This window comes from Martes martes (genome assembly GCF_963455335.1).
Source record: "Martes martes genome assembly, chromosome: 1".
Lineage (NCBI taxonomy): Eukaryota > Metazoa > Chordata > Mammalia > Carnivora > Mustelidae > Martes > Martes martes.
Window position 1 is genome coordinate 112,570,113 of NC_137888.1, and position 18,070 is coordinate 112,588,182.

Consider the following 18,070-nt stretch of genomic DNA (forward strand, 5'->3'; position numbering starts at 1 on the left):
AAGATAGAAGAGGGCAGTTAAATAAAATATATTTGTTCATTTTTGCTATTCCATTTAATATAATGCCAAATCTTGTACAATTTTATATCCAGCATATCATTAAGCTATTTTATTATACATGACACACAGATATCTTAGAACCTTAGAATGTAACCAACTATCCTCCATAAGTATTAACACCAAAAACATACATCAAGAATGATAAATGTGAAAGGGATCTCAGAAATCATTTGATATTACTCTTTTATTCTGAAAATGAGGAAACTAAGCTGAAGGGAAGAAAAAAAGATTTCCCCAAGGTCAAAAGGACTCTGACTCTCAGACCAATGTTATTTCTATGACACTATGTTATCTTAGATTGAATTGAAGAACTTTTTATTCATATCTTAAGTAAAAGGCTATGTTTCAAACCAAGCAAAAGAATAAATACCAAGGATTGTAGCATACACAGAAGACTTATTTAATGTTGCTATCAATAGCTTTAAGAGAAAGAGAAGAGGAAAGAAGAAAAGCCAATGAGGTAATAAAGAGTTGACAGAAAAGAGCTTTTCCATTAGACCCAATCAATATTGTATTCCCCCATCACTTAGGGCTTCACCAAGGAAAATGAAACCAGAGTGAATACGTTTCCTCAAGGGTATTTAACACTAAAATGACTTGTTGGTCTCAACTGTAAGTGTAAGGACCAGACATGAATGAATTTGAAATCAATGGCAAAGGTTATTCCTCATTAACCTATTGTTAAGAAGCCAAAGCCAGTCAAAATAGAAATGGGCCCCCTTCCAAATTGGCTATACCACCTACTTCCCCTCAGTTTCTGGGTCAAAGATATAAATTAATATAAAGATGCTCCCTCTTGTAGCATTCCCATAGAACTCTATAAGTAGTTACGTTGTAGATGAAGGGATGGATAAAAGTATATACTTAGTGAAACAGGGGTGGCAACTGGGATTTGGGTTGAAGAGGAAGGGAAGATATGAGATTCTTAGTATATATCTAATGCTATATATCAAATGAAAATGGATTGATGATTTTTTTGTTTTAACATCAAATAGGAAAGTGATAGCAGTCTAAAATACAAATTCCTTTTCTTGCTCAGCCTTTTCACATTTGTGCAGAAATTGTGCTGGAGCTTGACTAGTATTGATGCCATGAACACATTAGTCACCAATGGAATTCATTTTGTTTTGATGAGTTATTTCTGACCACCTACTATGGAGAGAGCATTGACATAATATGGCCTTTTTCCTATGGGAACTCAGATTCCAAAGGCAGAGACAGGTACTTAGACAGTAATTACAAGACAAGACAGACTGAACTGCAGACAGCAATACAGGTACAGAGCCAACTGAAGCCTGGGGCAGGCAGTGATTCATTCTATCCAGGAGGATCTGAGAAGATCTAGCAAAAGAGATGAGAATTGAGCTGGGCTTCAAATAGTGGGCAGTACCATAGCAGGGTAGATAAATGAGGAGCCTTGTGGGGATAAGTCAAAGATAGGTGTAGAGGTTAAGGTCTTGCCTCATGGAAAAAACAGAAACAACAACTATAAACAAAAGGAACTCAAATGGGTAGACGTGGCCACTATTCCATGAACATCGGCAATGCTGGAGTTAAACAGACCACTGTGTGAGGGGGGATGAAGAACCTTGATTGTCCAGTTTATTCGTGTTGGCATCATGTAAGTAAAATAGCACACCTTCAGCCAGGCTTTGAACCCACACAAGTATTTGTATAAGAGAGAATGTTGCTAATTTTTTTAAGAAAGGAATTACTGTTGTTTTCTTGTTTTTTTGAAATATAGACATTAAAGGAGAAAGTGTCCAAAAGAACACAACAAAACTACTTGGAACACAGTAATACAGATCTAGCCAGAGTTTAAAAATCTTAATTATAGGGTGCCTGGGTGGCTCAGTTGTTAAGCGTCTGCCTTCAGCTCAGGTCATGATCTCAGAGACCGGGAATCGAGCCCTGCATCGGGCTCCCTGCTCAGGCGGGAGCCTGCTTCTCTCTCTCCCTCTCCCCCTGCTTCTGTTCCCTCTCTCACTGTATCTCTCTCTGTCAAATAAATAAAATCTTAAAAAGAAAAAAAAATGTTGATTATACCCTGCCCTAGATGAAAAGAACAAGGTCTTCCTCAAATTGCTGAATCCTGGGCCCAACACCATGACAAACAGATATCATAAAGGCACCTGGCAGTATAACTTGATTGTAGTTATTTAAAAGCAACCATCCACATTTAAATTGCATTTAAAAAGACAAAAATTAAAAAATTAAAAAAAAAAAGAAACAGGTAGATAGATCTTTTTACCAACAGTAACAATGTACGCCTGGAGACAGTAAGGCATAGGCTCATGCTGAGTTTCAGTCTTCACTGCCTTTCAGTGATTGTACGTATGACCTGACTGACCCCTTCGGCATCTCAGTTCCCTCCTCTGTAAGGTGGGTGATTTTAATGAGCTCTGATGTTTTTCAATTTAAACCCATCAATACTTTAAGTTGTATACCCCACCAGGTAGACACCTCCCTCCCAAGGCAGATGTCACAGATACTCATCTTCAAATGCAGTCGTGTAACAACATGAGATAAAGTACTAAACAAAGTACCAATTCTAACAAGAATTGTTAGCAATTCAAGAATTTCAGGCACTTCTTGAATTCAAGTAATGAATCAAGGTGCATGAACTTTGCTGTTCTCTAGCCCTTACAGGTACACCGATCAGCCCCATGGAAAGAAGCTTTGGACTGAATGTGTTTGTTCAACATGAGAAAGAGAGTGGATAGGACTATGGTTTAGGTGAAAATAAGAAGTGAGCCAAGAAACCTCTAATTTCAGGTTCCCAACTGAGATGGCAGTCCCATTAGCAGAGTCATAGTGAAAGACACTAACTCGAGAATCCATGTAGTAAACCACAAAATGCAGCTCAGGAACCTCAAACAAGAACATTTTGTGGAAAAACTAGGAAATGCAACATTCCAAAGTGAGTTTCCTTCTTGGTGCTGCAAAACGTGAAGGTAGCCCAGCCAAGATGCTGCTGACTACTTTCCTGAGCAAAAGCAAAAATGGCCCTGAGACCTGACAGGGAGACAGGCTCAGCAAGGAGGCAAGCAGATGCCCTGTCCACCGTTCTGAAGAGAAAACAAATCTCCAGTCTCTCAGGGGAATACCCCATGAGGAAAGGACTACAGAAGCAGCCTGGGTTTCTATCAACATGACTTCCTTTCCTAGAATTCTGGACGTCCAGGCCATTCTCACCTTATATGTCATGCATTCTTCACCTCAGGGCTACACTCTCATTGCAAAATTCCACCACAGTCCTCCTTGAAACAGTAAAACATGACAACATAGATTTAAGCCTCTCCATAGTGGGAAACTTGAAACGTGAGCTCATCCTTATTTTCCATCATATTTTATTAATTACTCAGACCTGGATAACAACTTCTCTTCCAATCTCTTTATGTGATTCTGCGTGGCTCTCCTTTTGTAAAGTCTTCTCCCCAACAGAATATCACATGTGAAATGGATATTATGTAGACAGCTCAGCTAGAGCTATTTGTCTAAAAACAGAATCTAATGCTTATTCTAACCAGGTAATTTGAATAGGGATCCCTACTTTTGGTACCTACTTAAATTTTGCCCCTGGTTCTTAATTATTTGAGGAGTATTATCTGATTCTAGGGCACTGTGAAGGTGATCTGGGTCATCTTCTGAATTCTCAAAATTAAAATAAAACATTTAAGCCACCAGTAGCAATAAAAAAGTATCTTGTGGAAATGTTTATTTTTTCCTTTTTATAATAACTTAAACAAGCTCATAGTTCTTCTCTCCTGAATCTTTCATATTTCATTTCAATTCCCTTTTTGACCCTAGATTTTAAAAAAATCTTCAACACTATAGCACACTGGATTTAATTCCAATCCTTGAGGGAACAGAATGGGCCTAAATTGGGGTCAAAAGAAAAAAGACCAATATCTTAAACAAAGGTATGTTTGATAGCACATTACAGGTAATTAAACCATGGGATGCAGTTAGGAACATCCTAAATAGCACCCTAGGAAAATAGTTTGTATATTTCCTGTGTAAATAAAAAAGCAGGGAGCAGATGAGTATGTCATGTCCCCAGTCATGACTGTTTCCCCTGCAGTGAGGGGAGCTATTTAATGACCTTGCAAGCTAAAAAGGCCTTTAGATGTCCTTTCATAGAGTTTCCTTGTTTTTTTTCAAAGAATGAACCAGTCCAGGGATGCCAGGCTCACTCAGTCGGTGGAGCATGCAGCTCTTTATCTCAGGGTTGTGAGTTTGAGCCCCACTTTGGGTGTACAGATTACTTAAAAATAAAAATGTTTTAGAAAAAGAAAAAGAAAGAGAAAGAAAGGAGGAGGGAAGGAGAGGGAAGGGAAGGGGAGGGGAAGAAAGGGAGAGGAAGGGAGAAAGAGAGGAAGGAAGGGAGGGAGGAAGGAAAAAAGAGAGAGGGAGGGAGGAAGGAAGAAAGGAAGGAAGGGAGGGTGGGTGGGTCCATTTCCAGTACTTGCAGCGTGGGAAAAAAATAGACTAGGAAAAACAAACCTAAGTTGAAACCACAATCTACATACTCCTAACCAGACTTGTGAACCTGAGGAGCCCCACCCAGGCTGGCTAGACCTCAGCATCCTTTTGTGACAACTGGAGACAGTAAGGAGAACTCCTTTTCCTCTGGGGCTTGCAGTAAAGATAAGATTCATTGAGTCTGTATGTCATTTACTCACTTCTTTACCAGTGACTGAGGAATTACAGTGACATCAGCAGGATGCTAGGCGCTGAGAACTAGTAGGAATAGGGCACAGCTCCTATCTTTAGGAACTCAGATGCTGGCCAGAAAGAAGCAGCACACAGACATTATGTGGCACAGATTTTGGACACCATTGAACACTTGAAGGATTCAACAATAAGCATAGTGAAAGGACCATAATTATAATTTAGTGTACAGAGTTTCTAGGGATTATGAATGGTTCCTAAAGGCTTTAATGAATAAAATAATGACCTTTTGTTTAAGGACCACAAGATATGAAACGATGGGACTGCAACACTAGGTGGTTCTCATCCCTGGCTGTACTTCAGAATCACCTAGGAGGTTAAAAACAAGCAAACAAAACTGATGACTGATACCTGGGCCCCAGGGTAGACACAGTAAGTCAGCTTTTTCAGGGTGTACAGTATTAGCACATTTTAAAAATTCACAGGTGATTTCATTTTGCAGCTATGCTGAGAACTGCTGGCCTATATAATCTCTAAGCTCTAACGTTTGTGATTGCACTACAGATCCCATTTGTCTCGTGTCATTCTTCTCCTCTAGAAAGCCAAGTTTGGTCTTGGGCCTCAGGGCTCTCTCTACTGACCCCTGAGAAGTCATTTTAAAAGACCGTAAACACTTAAACTCTAATTAAGAGACATTAACAACAGTATGATTAGAAGCAGGGAGTCAGGAGATACATAAATACCACAAACTAATCAAATGACTAACATTGAGCTGATAAGGAAGCTGATAAGGAAGACTTCACAAAGTTTGTCTTTTCAGGCTCACTTGATTGTGCAAAGACCAATGAACTTGGTTTAAACTCACACATGAAATCCATCTATGTGCCACACATATGAAAGCCATATTTAGGACATATTCAGGACTGAACCAGGTTAAAGGTCTTTGGAAGCCCACTAGCTACCAAACATTTTGTTTCAATTTTAAAAGACTAGAAAAATGACTAAGACTTTCTACTGTCTTGAATATTTTTCACTGTCTAAAATGTGTTTGCTTATAGGATTACCCTTGCAAGGTAGTAGTTCTAGATCAATGGTGGAGGTTGAATACTCTAATAAAATCGAAGTTTCCTTGACAATTCAAGGATGAAGTAGATAGCCTTACACAGATGGGTAATCAGATCCTCATCGTAGTTAAAACTATTAACAATAAATGATGACATGACTCAAATTTTCACCTTAGCATTCTGTAGTGCTTTGTAGTTTGGGAATGGTATTATTCAATGTGTATCAACCCTGCTTCTCCCTTAGGTCCCCTCGCTCCCCTCCACCTCAGCAAAGGTACCACTCACTACTGAATTGTTCAGCCAGGAATCATCCAGGCATCTTATTTGCTCTTCATTCAAATCTACCTATTATCAGGCTTTGCTCACTCTACCTCCCACTCCTCTTGTCATAACCATCTGGGACTGCCAGAAGGTTTCAGGTAATATAATCTATAGCTTAGACCAGTGGTTCTTAATCTTGTCGGTCTCAGGATCCTTCTGCACTCCTAAAAATTACTGAGTGCTCCCAAATGTTTCTGTTTATGTGGCTTATATCATTTAACGCTTACCGTGTTTAGAACTTACAACAAAATTTTTCAAATACTTATTTATTAAAAATTATAAGCCCATTAAATATCAATAATATAGTGTATTTAAATAAAACAAAACTGCAATTTCCAAAATAAAAAAAAATTTTTGAAAAAGTAGTTTATAGGCTTGCAAATATTTTAAATGCCTGGCTTAACAGAAATCACCTGGATTCTTAGAGTGCTTCTGCATTTAATCTCTTGCAATATGTTGTTGTGGTTGAAGAATATAAAGAAAACCTGGCCTCGCCCAGATACGTGGTAGAAAAGGGAAGAAAATTTCAATAACCTTTCCCAATGATTGTGGATATATTATATAATCTCTGGAAAACTCCACTGGACACTTGTGACAGAATGAAAAGGGTAAATAATCAGTATTAGGGAATGTTATTATGAAAATAATTTTGAACATGTGGACCCACTGAAAGGTTTTCAAGGAGCTCCCGGGGCCTCTGCACCACACTTTGAGAACTGCTGGCCCAGACTTATGCCCTGGCCTCCTTCTGATTCCTTAACTCCCACTTTGGCTCTGCTGCAATTTGTTCTCCTCTCCAAAGCCAGAGAGTCCATTTAACTACGCAAGTCACATTATATCAGCCCCTATTTCTGACTCTTTTGGATCCTAGATTAAAATACAAAATCCCTGGGGTGCCTGGGTGGCTCAGTGGGTTAAAGCCTCTTCTTTCAGCTCAGTTCATGATCTCAGGGTCCTGGGATTGAGCCCACATCCAGCTCTCTGCTAAGCAGGGATCCTGCTTCCCCCACCGTCTCTCTGCCTGCCTCTCTGCCTACTTGTGATCTCTGTCAGTCAAATAAATAAATAAAATCTTTAAAAAAATAAAATAAAATACAAAATCCCTCACAACTCAGCCCTTGCTAGGTTTTCAAACATTAGTTGTACTCCTTGCTCTCATTATTCAATCTATACTCAAGTCCCTCTCACCCCAATCTTCATGAGAAAGTTGTTCTCTTCTGCCTTAAACATTCTTCCATTCCTCTTTTCCTGCCCTATCTTTCAGATTAAATGATTCTTAAATCATTCTTAAATGATTCTTCCTCGGAGAAATGTATCCTAACCAAATGCTAGAGATAATACCTCCATTTTACAAATCAGCAAATAGAGGTTCAAAGATATTGACAACATTGCCTCAAGTTCTTACAAATAATATATCCAGAATTTGAATTCAGATCCCACACCAAAGTCCATGTACGTAATTACTCTGCTACATCATCACTTAAACAGTAACTAAAAAGACAAGAAAAGACAAGGCAAGAAAAGACAGGACAGGCAGACTAAATCCTACAGGGCTCTCCTGACCTTGGTATTAACCTCTACATTCGTAAACATCTGAAGCAATTGTTTATGCTTAGAGTCAAGAAAGCCTGCCCCTCTGGACCCAAGTCTCCCAGTGAGGCCTTGGGTGACCCAATTGACATCTCTGAGGCATGCAGAGAGAGAGCCCAGCCAGGAGCCTGGGACCAGTACATAATAACCAGCCACCAGTCTTTGGACTTCAAGCTTCCTCCTCACTAGAGATCCTCCCTGGGAGCTCTAGATCACACACACAGCAAAGCAAACCTACCATCACACTCCACATTTCCTTGAACTCTTTCTCTGACTCGCCCAAAAAGAGTTTTCCGGATTAAAGTCAAATTGAGTCAATCACAGTCAGCCTTTTTAGCTCAAGATAGTAAAGATAAAGAGAGATGACCTGCAGTGTGGGGAGTGGGGGTCATGCGACAGCTTAGCCACTTCCTGCCTCCAGGAACCCAGACAAGTGCCCCTGCCACTTTGAAGCATAATTTTCCTATAACAAAGACAGGGCTAACAATTATCAGTGGATTGCTATAAAGAACCAAAGGGGCAAGAGCTATGAAGAAACTGTAAATCCTGAAGTCATATAGTCAAATTAACTGCTATTATTAATAGTTATCATTATATAGGATTCACTTACAGACATTTTGTATCTAAGCCTCCTCCTTTTTATAGGCACTTAGAAGGTGGCCTTGGCTTGAGAGCCCTTTCAATATGGTGGATCGTTCTTTAGAGAACAGGTAAAACTCCATGGTTTGATGGGTAGGCCATCAGAAAGAATCCAAAATGTAGTAAATTAACTAAGTCGCCTCTGTCTAATGTGGTTGTCTTTGAGAGTCCTCATAAAATCTATAACTCTAGGAGGAAAAGCCAATAGCAAACACATTTTGATGAAGCACTCAAGGAAGAGAAGAGAAAAAAGTAACTATTATTAACAAATGTCCCAAACCAAATCCACATTGTGGTACTCATGCATAAATATGCCCTCACCAAGAACAGAAGCAATGTGGTGCTATACTAGTAAGGCCAGTACTTTTTCCTACATATAATTTTATGAGCCAAAGCTTTAGTTTCTAAAGATTTTCCAAAATATTCCTACTTCAAAAAAAAAAATTCCTATTTCTTCCTCAAATACAGAGACTGCTTCATTTCCCGTGTCAATTGTTTTTCTAACTCTGTTCAAGAATATCAACTTCATTAAAACTTTAAAGACTTAATCTGAGTTATGGCTTGATGAGATCTCTGTGGGATGAAAGAAACCAAGACATCACAGTACCTGCTTTTTTAAAATGTTCTTACAATGGAAACTTAATTTGTTGATGAGAATGCACTGCTGTAGAGAAAATAGGATTAACACACACACACACACACACACACACACACACACACAATATCAGTTCAAATCCTAGGGTGGGTTTCTACAGAGAAAAGCTTGTTTTGTTTTGTTTTGTTTTGTTTTGTTTTGTTTTAACAGATATCAAGCCAAATAGCATTTATTTAGTCCGATTTTGTAGTTGAGACATTTGTCAGACTTTTAAAAAAGAAAATATAATAAATGCTATAAATGTAAAGTATCACCTGTCATACTGAAACTATTGTTGATCTATATATTGACCAGAAGTATTTCAATTTATAAAAATCTAATTTATGTTCCATAGGTCCCATGATTAAGCATTATTTCCCCTTTTTCATCAATTTTCTCACTGAAGTTTCTATTTTCTGTAATGTTTTCTTCATCTTTGTAAAAGGAAGTGTTTGACAGTAAAATGTTGAATGAGTGTGCTGGTAAATTCTATACATCTACCAAAACAAGTTGGAAGGATACTAAAATATTTTGAATAACCACAGTTTTTATAACAACAGAAATAAGGGCTCAGAAAAATAAGACAAATGAAAAGCAACAAAATTTAGTAAAAGATATAACCACTTATTTGATTTATTTTACCCACTCAGTGTAAAAACACTATATCACTTTTAAAAGGGAGGGGTCTAGGAAACCAAATACTTAAGTCATACAAAATATCTAATGTTTTTTAGGCTAGGAATTTTTCCTGATTGCTTTTTTTTTTTTTTTGGCTTTGGTTTAAAGGAAGAAATTAAACGATATAAAAAATGATAAAAATTTTTAAATCACATAAAATACATAGGTTTAGGCTTATCTCATTACTCTGCCTTCCAGAGGGGTCTCATTTGAAAAGTAAAAGAGTGATACTGGATGACGTCCAAGGTTCATGGCCTCTCCAACATTCTGAGAGTTGAGAGTAGAGTCAACACTTTTCCCTTTCTTGATTGTGAATGCTATCCATCACCTGCAGTAACTTGAATCAAAACAAATGCTTTTGGGGTCAACCATTTGTACAGGTGTTTCTACTCAAAAGTAGAAACAACTATGGAAATGAATGACCTGTGTAATTCACATGGATATACTAGCAGTCTAAATGCAGCAAAAAAAAAAAAAAAAAAAAAAAAGTGGCGTTAACATGTTAGCAAAATTTTCAGCAGACCGGCCCGTACAGACATTCCTCACATAAAAAATGACTCAAATAACAACACAAGAATGATCCCTTCTTTATCACAAAGTACACAAACACAAATGTTCTAAAGGCTTTTTTTATGGTTTGATGACTTCAGCCAACTTGCCAGTTCAAGGTCTACAACATCTCATTTCAAAAGAGCTACATGCAATCCATGCAGTGTCTAAGGAACTACCTATTCCTGCGCTGTGTGTCTTCACTATTCGGTGTATTGCTACAATGCATGCTTGCTATAGGATGGTCATTTTAGAACGCTAATTGTTTAACTTATCCTATACCACCTTCTACCAGTTACCTCCTGTACTGCACTATTCCTGTTCTAATTACAAAATAATAATAATAATAATAATAATAATAACAACAACAGCAGCAGCAGCAGCAGCAATCCCTAATGGTAAAAACAAATGCAAAATCTACAAAATTACTTCCATCCTTTAATAGAGGGCACCCAGTTTTCTTTTTTTCTTAAGATTTTATCTGTTTACTTGAGAGAGAGAGAGAGAGAATGAGAGAGCAAGAGAGGGGGAAGGTCAGAGGGAGAAGGAGACCCCCCCCTCCCACCACCACCGAGCAGGGAGCCTAATCCAGGGACTCCAGGATCATGACCTGAGCCTAAGGCAGTCACTCAACCAACTGAGCCACCCAGGCACCCATGGGCACCCAGTTTTCTTATACTACTTTTGTCAGTGTTGTGTTGTGAAAAGCACAGGCAAGATAAATCAACTGAATCTAGTTCTAGCCCCAATTTTGCCCCAATCTAGCTACATAACCTTCTATAAACCATCAACTTGCCCTGATTCTAGGTTTTCTCATCTAAGTCAGGCGTTTGCTGCACCATCCCAGGATAAGCCACCGTACTATGCTCCCAGGATGGCATCATTAAAGCATCTGATGTGCACCATGATGCTGGAATTGTGTGATTTGAGGCCTGCACTATCACCTCTCATTTTTTAATTGTGCAATATCATGCATGATTTTGAAATCTTAAACCCTTACTATGTAACTTCCATATTTCCACTGTATTTATAAAGTTTCAACCTTATACATATCAGAACTTGGTGAGCGAAGGCAAGAAATTGAGAGACAATATATCAGCCATGAAATCAGAAAAACAACTGTGGCCTTTCCCATCCAACATCTGATTTAGTTTCACTGCCTCAGCTTCATTCCCTTGAAGAGTCTGGCCAATGGAATGTGTGTCTCAACGACAGAATTTCAGAGTGGAAATTCTTTATCAGGCCAAGTGATTCCATTTCACCACTTTCTTACCATTTGTGACTCAGTTTATAGTTCATTAGTGTATGACTTAGAAGGGCAAGTGATTTCAAGAATAACTCGACTATTACGTGAAGGTAGCATCAAATGCTTATAAAACAGGTTCCCTCAAATAGCTTTTCTTTTCGGTGTTTAGCAACTTCCTCCCAATCCAGTTTAAGAATCCTCTCTGGAATTGAGATGTGGAAGGCGCTATCTCTCTATAAATAGGCTCATCCCATGCTATGTGAATCATGGTTGCTGACAGCAAATCAACAGACTAATTATTTGGCTTTGTTAGTAGCGATAATAGCACGCTAACATCTTTCCAAATCTTTTTCCACACCCCATACTCCCATTCTTCTAAGCTAAGCTTCAGACCAGACTGAAGTCCGCGGTGTACAGATGCTTGCCCGTGGGCCTTGCATTGGGCCTGGGATCTCTCAGCCACGTTATTGTGAGACTTTAGCTAAACAAAAGAAGTCACCAGCCAGGATTCTCTCTGCCAAGATGAACACTAAGTAAATGAAAAAGAGGAGCCGATTAAGTGAACACCAAAGAAAACAATAAACTCAGCAATTCCCTCAAATTCTGTTTTCTAGTGAGATGCTAAGGCAAGGGCCACAGGAAGTAATGTCCCCCATGTATAATTAAATCCTGCAAATTGTTCATGTCCAGATCAACTTCCACAAAGATCAAGTGAGTTCAGCTCATCCATTCACAAATATCACCCACCTATTATTTTTACTGCCTTGTTTGGAACTGAGGGGGCTAAGTGGGATCTATTCACAAATATCACTTAATTTTCTCAACTGGAATACAAGAACTTACTTCAACGACTGGAATGTAAGAGTTACATTGAATTCGGAACCTTGAAGTTCCTTGTAGACCACATAAGCCCTTAGAGAAGACGACCCCCAAATGATCCCTGCACAACAATAGAAGGGATTTTATTTTCCCCTAATATGAACTATATATTCTATAAATATTGAACCCTAGTTTTCATAGAAAGCTTCACTTTATGAAATTAGTAGGCTAGATCAATTGTATGTAAACCGAAAGAGATTTAGTAGCTCTTGCCTTGGGATCACGATCTTTTCGTTTACTCCCGAAATTTACTATTTGATCAACAACACAGAGAGAAGGAGTCTACTGTGAAGTGAATCGTGTCATGAAAACCCATGGGGCAAACAAAAATGAGACGGTTTCTTCATAAAACTTAATCCTAAATTTCTAAGCTAATTCTGAGCTTCACTGATCCACACTTTCCAAATGTTTTCCTTACCCCAATGAACCTAGTCCATGTTTCATTCCTGGAACCCAGGAGTGCATCACAGAATTGCAAAGATGCTAACCTAAACCAGTCAACTGATCACTGAACAAGCTTTCTAGGCCGTATTTCCTTTCAGTTGACCACACCAAGAGGAGAGTACCTCCAGATTGCAAAGGACCCGGCAGGCCACACCCAGAGAGGATCAACAAAGTCTGGTGGAAGGACAAATCTGGGCAATTTTGCTTTCATTCTCTCAAGCTGGCCTGGTTTGAGGTAGGAATAAGCACCCTGAAACTCAAGGTATCCACTTTATTTGTAAATAAAGATCACAATGAAGACCAACCATGTGAGTTTAAGGACAAAGAGGAGAATCAACTTCGTAAAGGCCTTAACAAGAAAATCTCTGATAAGTCTAAAGTTTTGTGGTTTTCACACTCCCTTAAGCCAAATTGCAGATACTATGTTGTTTCCTTAATGTCCTGAAAGAAAGTGTGAGTGTGCAAAGGATGGGAGCAATAGGGCAGAAAACTTAATGAGCAGAATCTGGGAAACCAGCAGAGTCCTGGAGGAAGAGAATAGGAAAAAGAAGTCTGTGTGAAAGGAAGTGAAGGGGCATACAGGAAAGCGGGGAGGTAAGAATCCATCAGAATGTCTGAAAGATGCAATATTATGTGTTCCTGGGGGAAGAGTTGGAAAAAGAAAAAAAAATAAGTTCATCTGGTGTCTACTAAGTGTCTGTGTCCAGAACTATGCTAAGCGTTATGGGAGATAGAGGGAAGAAGGTTTATTTACATTAGGGTCCTCAGCAGGCAGTATAAGCACTGTATGGATGGATAAATGGATGGATGAGAGAGAGACTATGAATGAGATGGTCACTGCCTCAAGGATTCTACAGGCTTTATGAGACCAGGAGCATCTATACATGTAGCTCTCATTTAGTCAAACTGTGGTTTCATCGAGATACAAAGTGTTTTCCTGAATATGGGACAAGAAGCTATTAACTGACAGAAGGTGACTGAGAGAGAGACGTCTGGAAATGAAGGGAGAAGGGGGGCCAGAATGGAGCCAGGGGGATCCTGGTTCCCTTCGGTGGGTGCCCCCAGGTGCTTTGCAAAAGGGGAGAGAGGTGTCAGCTCTGGGGAGCCCACCGCCTGGGCTTCTACTGACCTGGTCTCCGCCTCACTGGCCTCTTGCGGCCGCTGCAGAAGCGCACTTTGCTGAATACCCCGAGGACGTGCCTTTCGCACAGGGAGCGCCCGTCTTTGCTGGGGCTGGAGCGGCGCTTGGAGGCCGACACCCGGTCGCTGTTGGACTCCCTCGCCTGTCGCTTCTGCCGGATCAAGGAGCTGGCTATCGCCGCAGCCATAGCTGCTCAGCGCGGGCCCCAGGCCCCGGGCTCCACTGCGCCCTCGGGATCGCGCTCCACCGGGGCGAGGGCAGGACCTCGGCGGCCTGGAGGGACAGGGCAGGCGCGGGGAGGCAGTGCTAATATTTGAGGAGGCTGCAGTACGGAAAACCCGACGCCCACAAGGTTAGTCAGAGTCTGGGCAGTGGCGACAAAATGTGTGAAAATCCAGATGTAAACTTCCCCAACCGCTGGCAGCGGAGGCGGGGCGGTCCCAGGCCTTCCAGTTAACTAGACTCTTGCACCCCAAATTTGCACCCCACGGCGATCCGCGTCCGAGGGGCAGTGGGGAGTTTGGTTACACTGCGTTCAGAGTACCAAGTGGAAGGGTAAGAAGGATGTCCAAAACAACAAGCCGTGCCCCCGGTGGAGAGGCGCAAGCGTTGTAAGGTGTCCAAAGTATATCTACACATACATACATATAAAACCCGTTTACAAAGCAGAGTCCGGACCGAGGCGGGTAGCGAGCCCCCGGTAGAAAATACTAAAAAGTGAATAAAACGTTCCTTTAGAAAACAAGCCACCAACCGCCAGAGAGAAGGAGAGGAAGGCAGCAATTTAACTCCCTGCGGCCCGCAGTTCTGGAGATTAGGAGGTCCGTCCCGGCTGGGTGAGGTCTACGGAATGCATCGCGCCGGCTGCGGTTCTCCAGAGGCCGGCCGCCGGAGTTCTGGAATTCCGAGAGGCGTGAAGTGGGAGCCGTGAGCCGGAGTCGGGGTAGGGGCGCGGGGCGGGGGCAGCTGTTTCCAGCTGCGGTGCGCGCGACTCCCCGCCAGCAGCGCTGCGATGAGAGCGGGAGGAGAGGAAGGAGGAGGGAAGGAGGGACGGGGAAGGAGGGAGGGACGGAGGGAGGGAGATCCTCGAGGGCCAAGCACCCCTCGGGGAGAAACCCGCGAGAGGCGAGCGCCGGGAATGCGCGGGGTCCCAAGAGCGGGCGCTCTTGCTCTTTCTGCTCGCTTTCTGGCACAAGACGGGCACAGTTGGTGATTATTTAGGGAATCCTAAATCTGGAATGACTCAGTAGTTTAAATAAGCCCCCTCAAAAGGCAGCGATGCCGAAGGTGTCCTCTCCAGCTCGGCGCCCACACGCCTTAACTGGAGCTCCCCGCCATGGTCCGCCCGGTGCCGCCGCACGGAGCCGGTCTCCGCACAGGCTCAGAGGGAGCGAGGGAAGAGGGAAGGAGGGGGCGCCCTGGTGGGCTCGGGATCAGGTCATCGCCGCGGTGCCCGGGCCCCCCAGGCTCGCGCGGCCCGGCAGTCCGCAGCTCGCAGGCAGCAGATCAGATGGGGATTACCCGCCGGACGCGAGGCCGATCACTCGCTCCCGCGCAGCCCATCCCGGCCGAGGAAGGAAGTGACCGGCGCGCTGCGAACCCCCGCGCGTCGGCTCGGGCGGGGCGGGGGCTGGCTGCGGGCGACGTCGGTTCGAGGCGGCTGCGGCTCCGGCCCGGAGCTGCCCACCATGGTCTGGCGCCGGGAGCGCAGGCGGGGCCCCCAGGCCGTCCGGGGCGACGGCAGGAGGCTGTCGAGCGCGCCCCCGGAGCCGGACGCAGACTCTGGGGTCAAGGCCAGGGAGCAGGTGCGGGCTGCCGCCAACTCGCCCAACTTGCTGCGCGGGTGGCCGCTCAGAGCTGCGGGGTAGCGGGGCGCCCCCAGACGCCGCGCCGCCGCCTCCCCAGGCCCCGGAGGGGGCGCTCAGGGCGGAGTCCCATTCATGGGCAAAGGCTCTGGGCGCGCCGAGCCTCACTGGCTCCCGGGCGCCGCCGCTGCCGCCGCCGCCGCCCAGCAGGCTCGCTCAGCTGGAGCGCTAGCGCCGCAGGAAACTCTAGGCGGGGACGACAGCCACGGAGACGGATGGTGGAACGAAGAGCCGGCGGCCGCCGGAGTACCTCTGGCACAGCTCGCCCACCCGCCCAAGGGCTTGAGAGCGCCCTGGTGGGGCAGGGCCGGGGGTCGGGCTCCCGGAGCTCAGAGAAGCGCTGAGCGCTCGGGTCCTCCTCCCCTCCCGGGCGCCCTCTGCTCCCAGACTCTCTTCTCCCTCCCTCCCGTCACCCCTCTCCCCCTTCTCCGTCTTCCGTCTTTCCCCTTTTCTCCTCTCTACGCAATCCTACGTGATTGAGGTTTGGATGAGAAATTCTCAGAGGCAGAGTGAAGGAACTGCAGCTCGGGTCTGTTCTGTCCCATCCCTCCCCCAAGAGAAAACACAACCACGGGCCGGTTAAAGGACCCTGAGTGCACAAAGAAGGGGTTAGGAGAGAAGGAGCTGAGGGAAAGCAACCGCCCTCTCTCCCACAAGCTGGAGCACACAGAATTCTCTGTTAAGGAAGGCAGGCAGTGGACATTAGAGAAAGTAACAATGACCTTTTGGGCCCTCATGTTGAGCCCCACCTTCAGCTCATTTTGTAACAGGATGAAGGGCTTCTGCATCCTTGAAACCCAGTTTTCTTGGTTCTATCCAGAAAGCTGCAGAGCAGGTTCTACCCTTAAAATGAGGGATCAAGTGAGAACCCTGCACAGAGAGGAGAATGCGGGAGGGGTGAGAGGGTGACTGTGGGCAAGGGCAGTCAACAACCAGCTCTGGAGTGCAGTCAGGTCTCCAGGATGCTTGTGATGACAGATGGGTGTTACAGAAAACTCAGCAGAGAAGATGTTGTCACCCAAGTTGAAAGGCAGCATGAAAGATTTTGGAAACGTAAAGGAGTAATCACCTTCCATTTGTGCTATGGTCTGGATGTGACTATTAGTTATACTTATAATTTCTCTTCAACTTGTCTTCAGATAATCCTGCCCCTTCCATCTCTCCACTAAGCATCACGGGTAGAGCCAAAAGATTAAATGGATGATTTCCAAGAGAAACACATATATGTTCAAAACATCCTAATAGAGGGCAAGGAACACGCAGGCCTGGAAGCTATTAGAAATGGATAGGGGACCCTGAGAAGTTGTGGCAGGAATTCTCCAGATGTGGGCACAAACCTAGCAGAAATTCACTTAGGCAAGGAGAAGGACTGAGGCCTCTGAGCACTGTGTCAAACAACCCTACGGTGTTTGGGGGCCTGGATATTTCATGGTGCTGCTGGACATAACACAGACAGATGGGGGTTTATGAGGCCGACAGCTAGGAGGAGGATCCAACAAGCAAGGAACCCTGAGAGCGGGGAATCCCAACTGTCTACACTGAACACAATCCCCTGCAGCAGTCAATGTGACTGAATAAGGACAGTGAACTTGGGATTCTAACCATGCAGAACAAGAGAGGTGAAAAAGACACACACAAACACACACAAACACGCACGTGTGCACACACACACACACACACACACATATCTTCTCCAAAACTGAAGCTGAATACATTTTTGAAAATGCATCCCAATAGGGCAAGAGGAATTACTTAAAATCTATTAGTAACACTGTCAATTAGGGAAATGTTCACATTTCACCAATAAAATCATCTTCCTTCCTTGGCTACCAGAAGACTTGCCTCATTCTTGAGGAAGGCAGACACAGATAGTACTGGCTGGCTTTGGGGGTTCCTGGCCTCCTGCAGTTCAACACCCAAAAGGAAAAAGGTCAGCTAAGGTGAGGAATACAGGGAGATGGGCAAGCGAGGGGTGTGTAGTGAGGCCCTGAGGAAATCATTGCTAAACTTGGAGTTTCTTATCCTCAAAATGAGAATAATCAGTCCCATCTACCTCAGAGAACTGAATATGTATGTGCAAGCATTTTGAAAACTGGAAAATGCCAAACGAGTGAAAGAGATGATGACTGTTGTTTTTTTTTTTTTAAGAAAATGCATGATACTCTTCTGAGATGCTTTTTTTAAAATGCAGATTCCTGATGGTTTCTCAGAACGTGAAACACAAGTCTCTGAGAAGAGGCCAGGAATTTGAGTTTTTAACAAGTTTTTCACGTGTCAAAGCTTGAG

General features: G+C 43.3%; 1 protein-coding gene across 2 annotated transcripts in view; it reads right to left on the reverse strand.

Moving 5' to 3' along the window:
• FGF12 (fibroblast growth factor 12) overlaps positions 1-18,070 on the reverse strand; it is a 377,880-nt gene that overhangs the window by 250,837 nt on the left and 108,973 nt on the right. Inside the window, exon 1 of one of the 2 annotated variants that reach the window (XM_080826117.1) lies at positions 13,908-14,374. The exons of the other annotated variant lie outside the window; for it this stretch is intronic. Coding sequence (XP_080682243.1) covers positions 13,908-14,106 — 199 coding nt within the window. The 5' untranslated portion in view covers positions 14,107-14,374. Of the gene's footprint in view, positions 1-13,907; positions 14,375-18,070 lie in introns of those variants that run through there. 2 annotated transcript variants of the gene reach the window in all.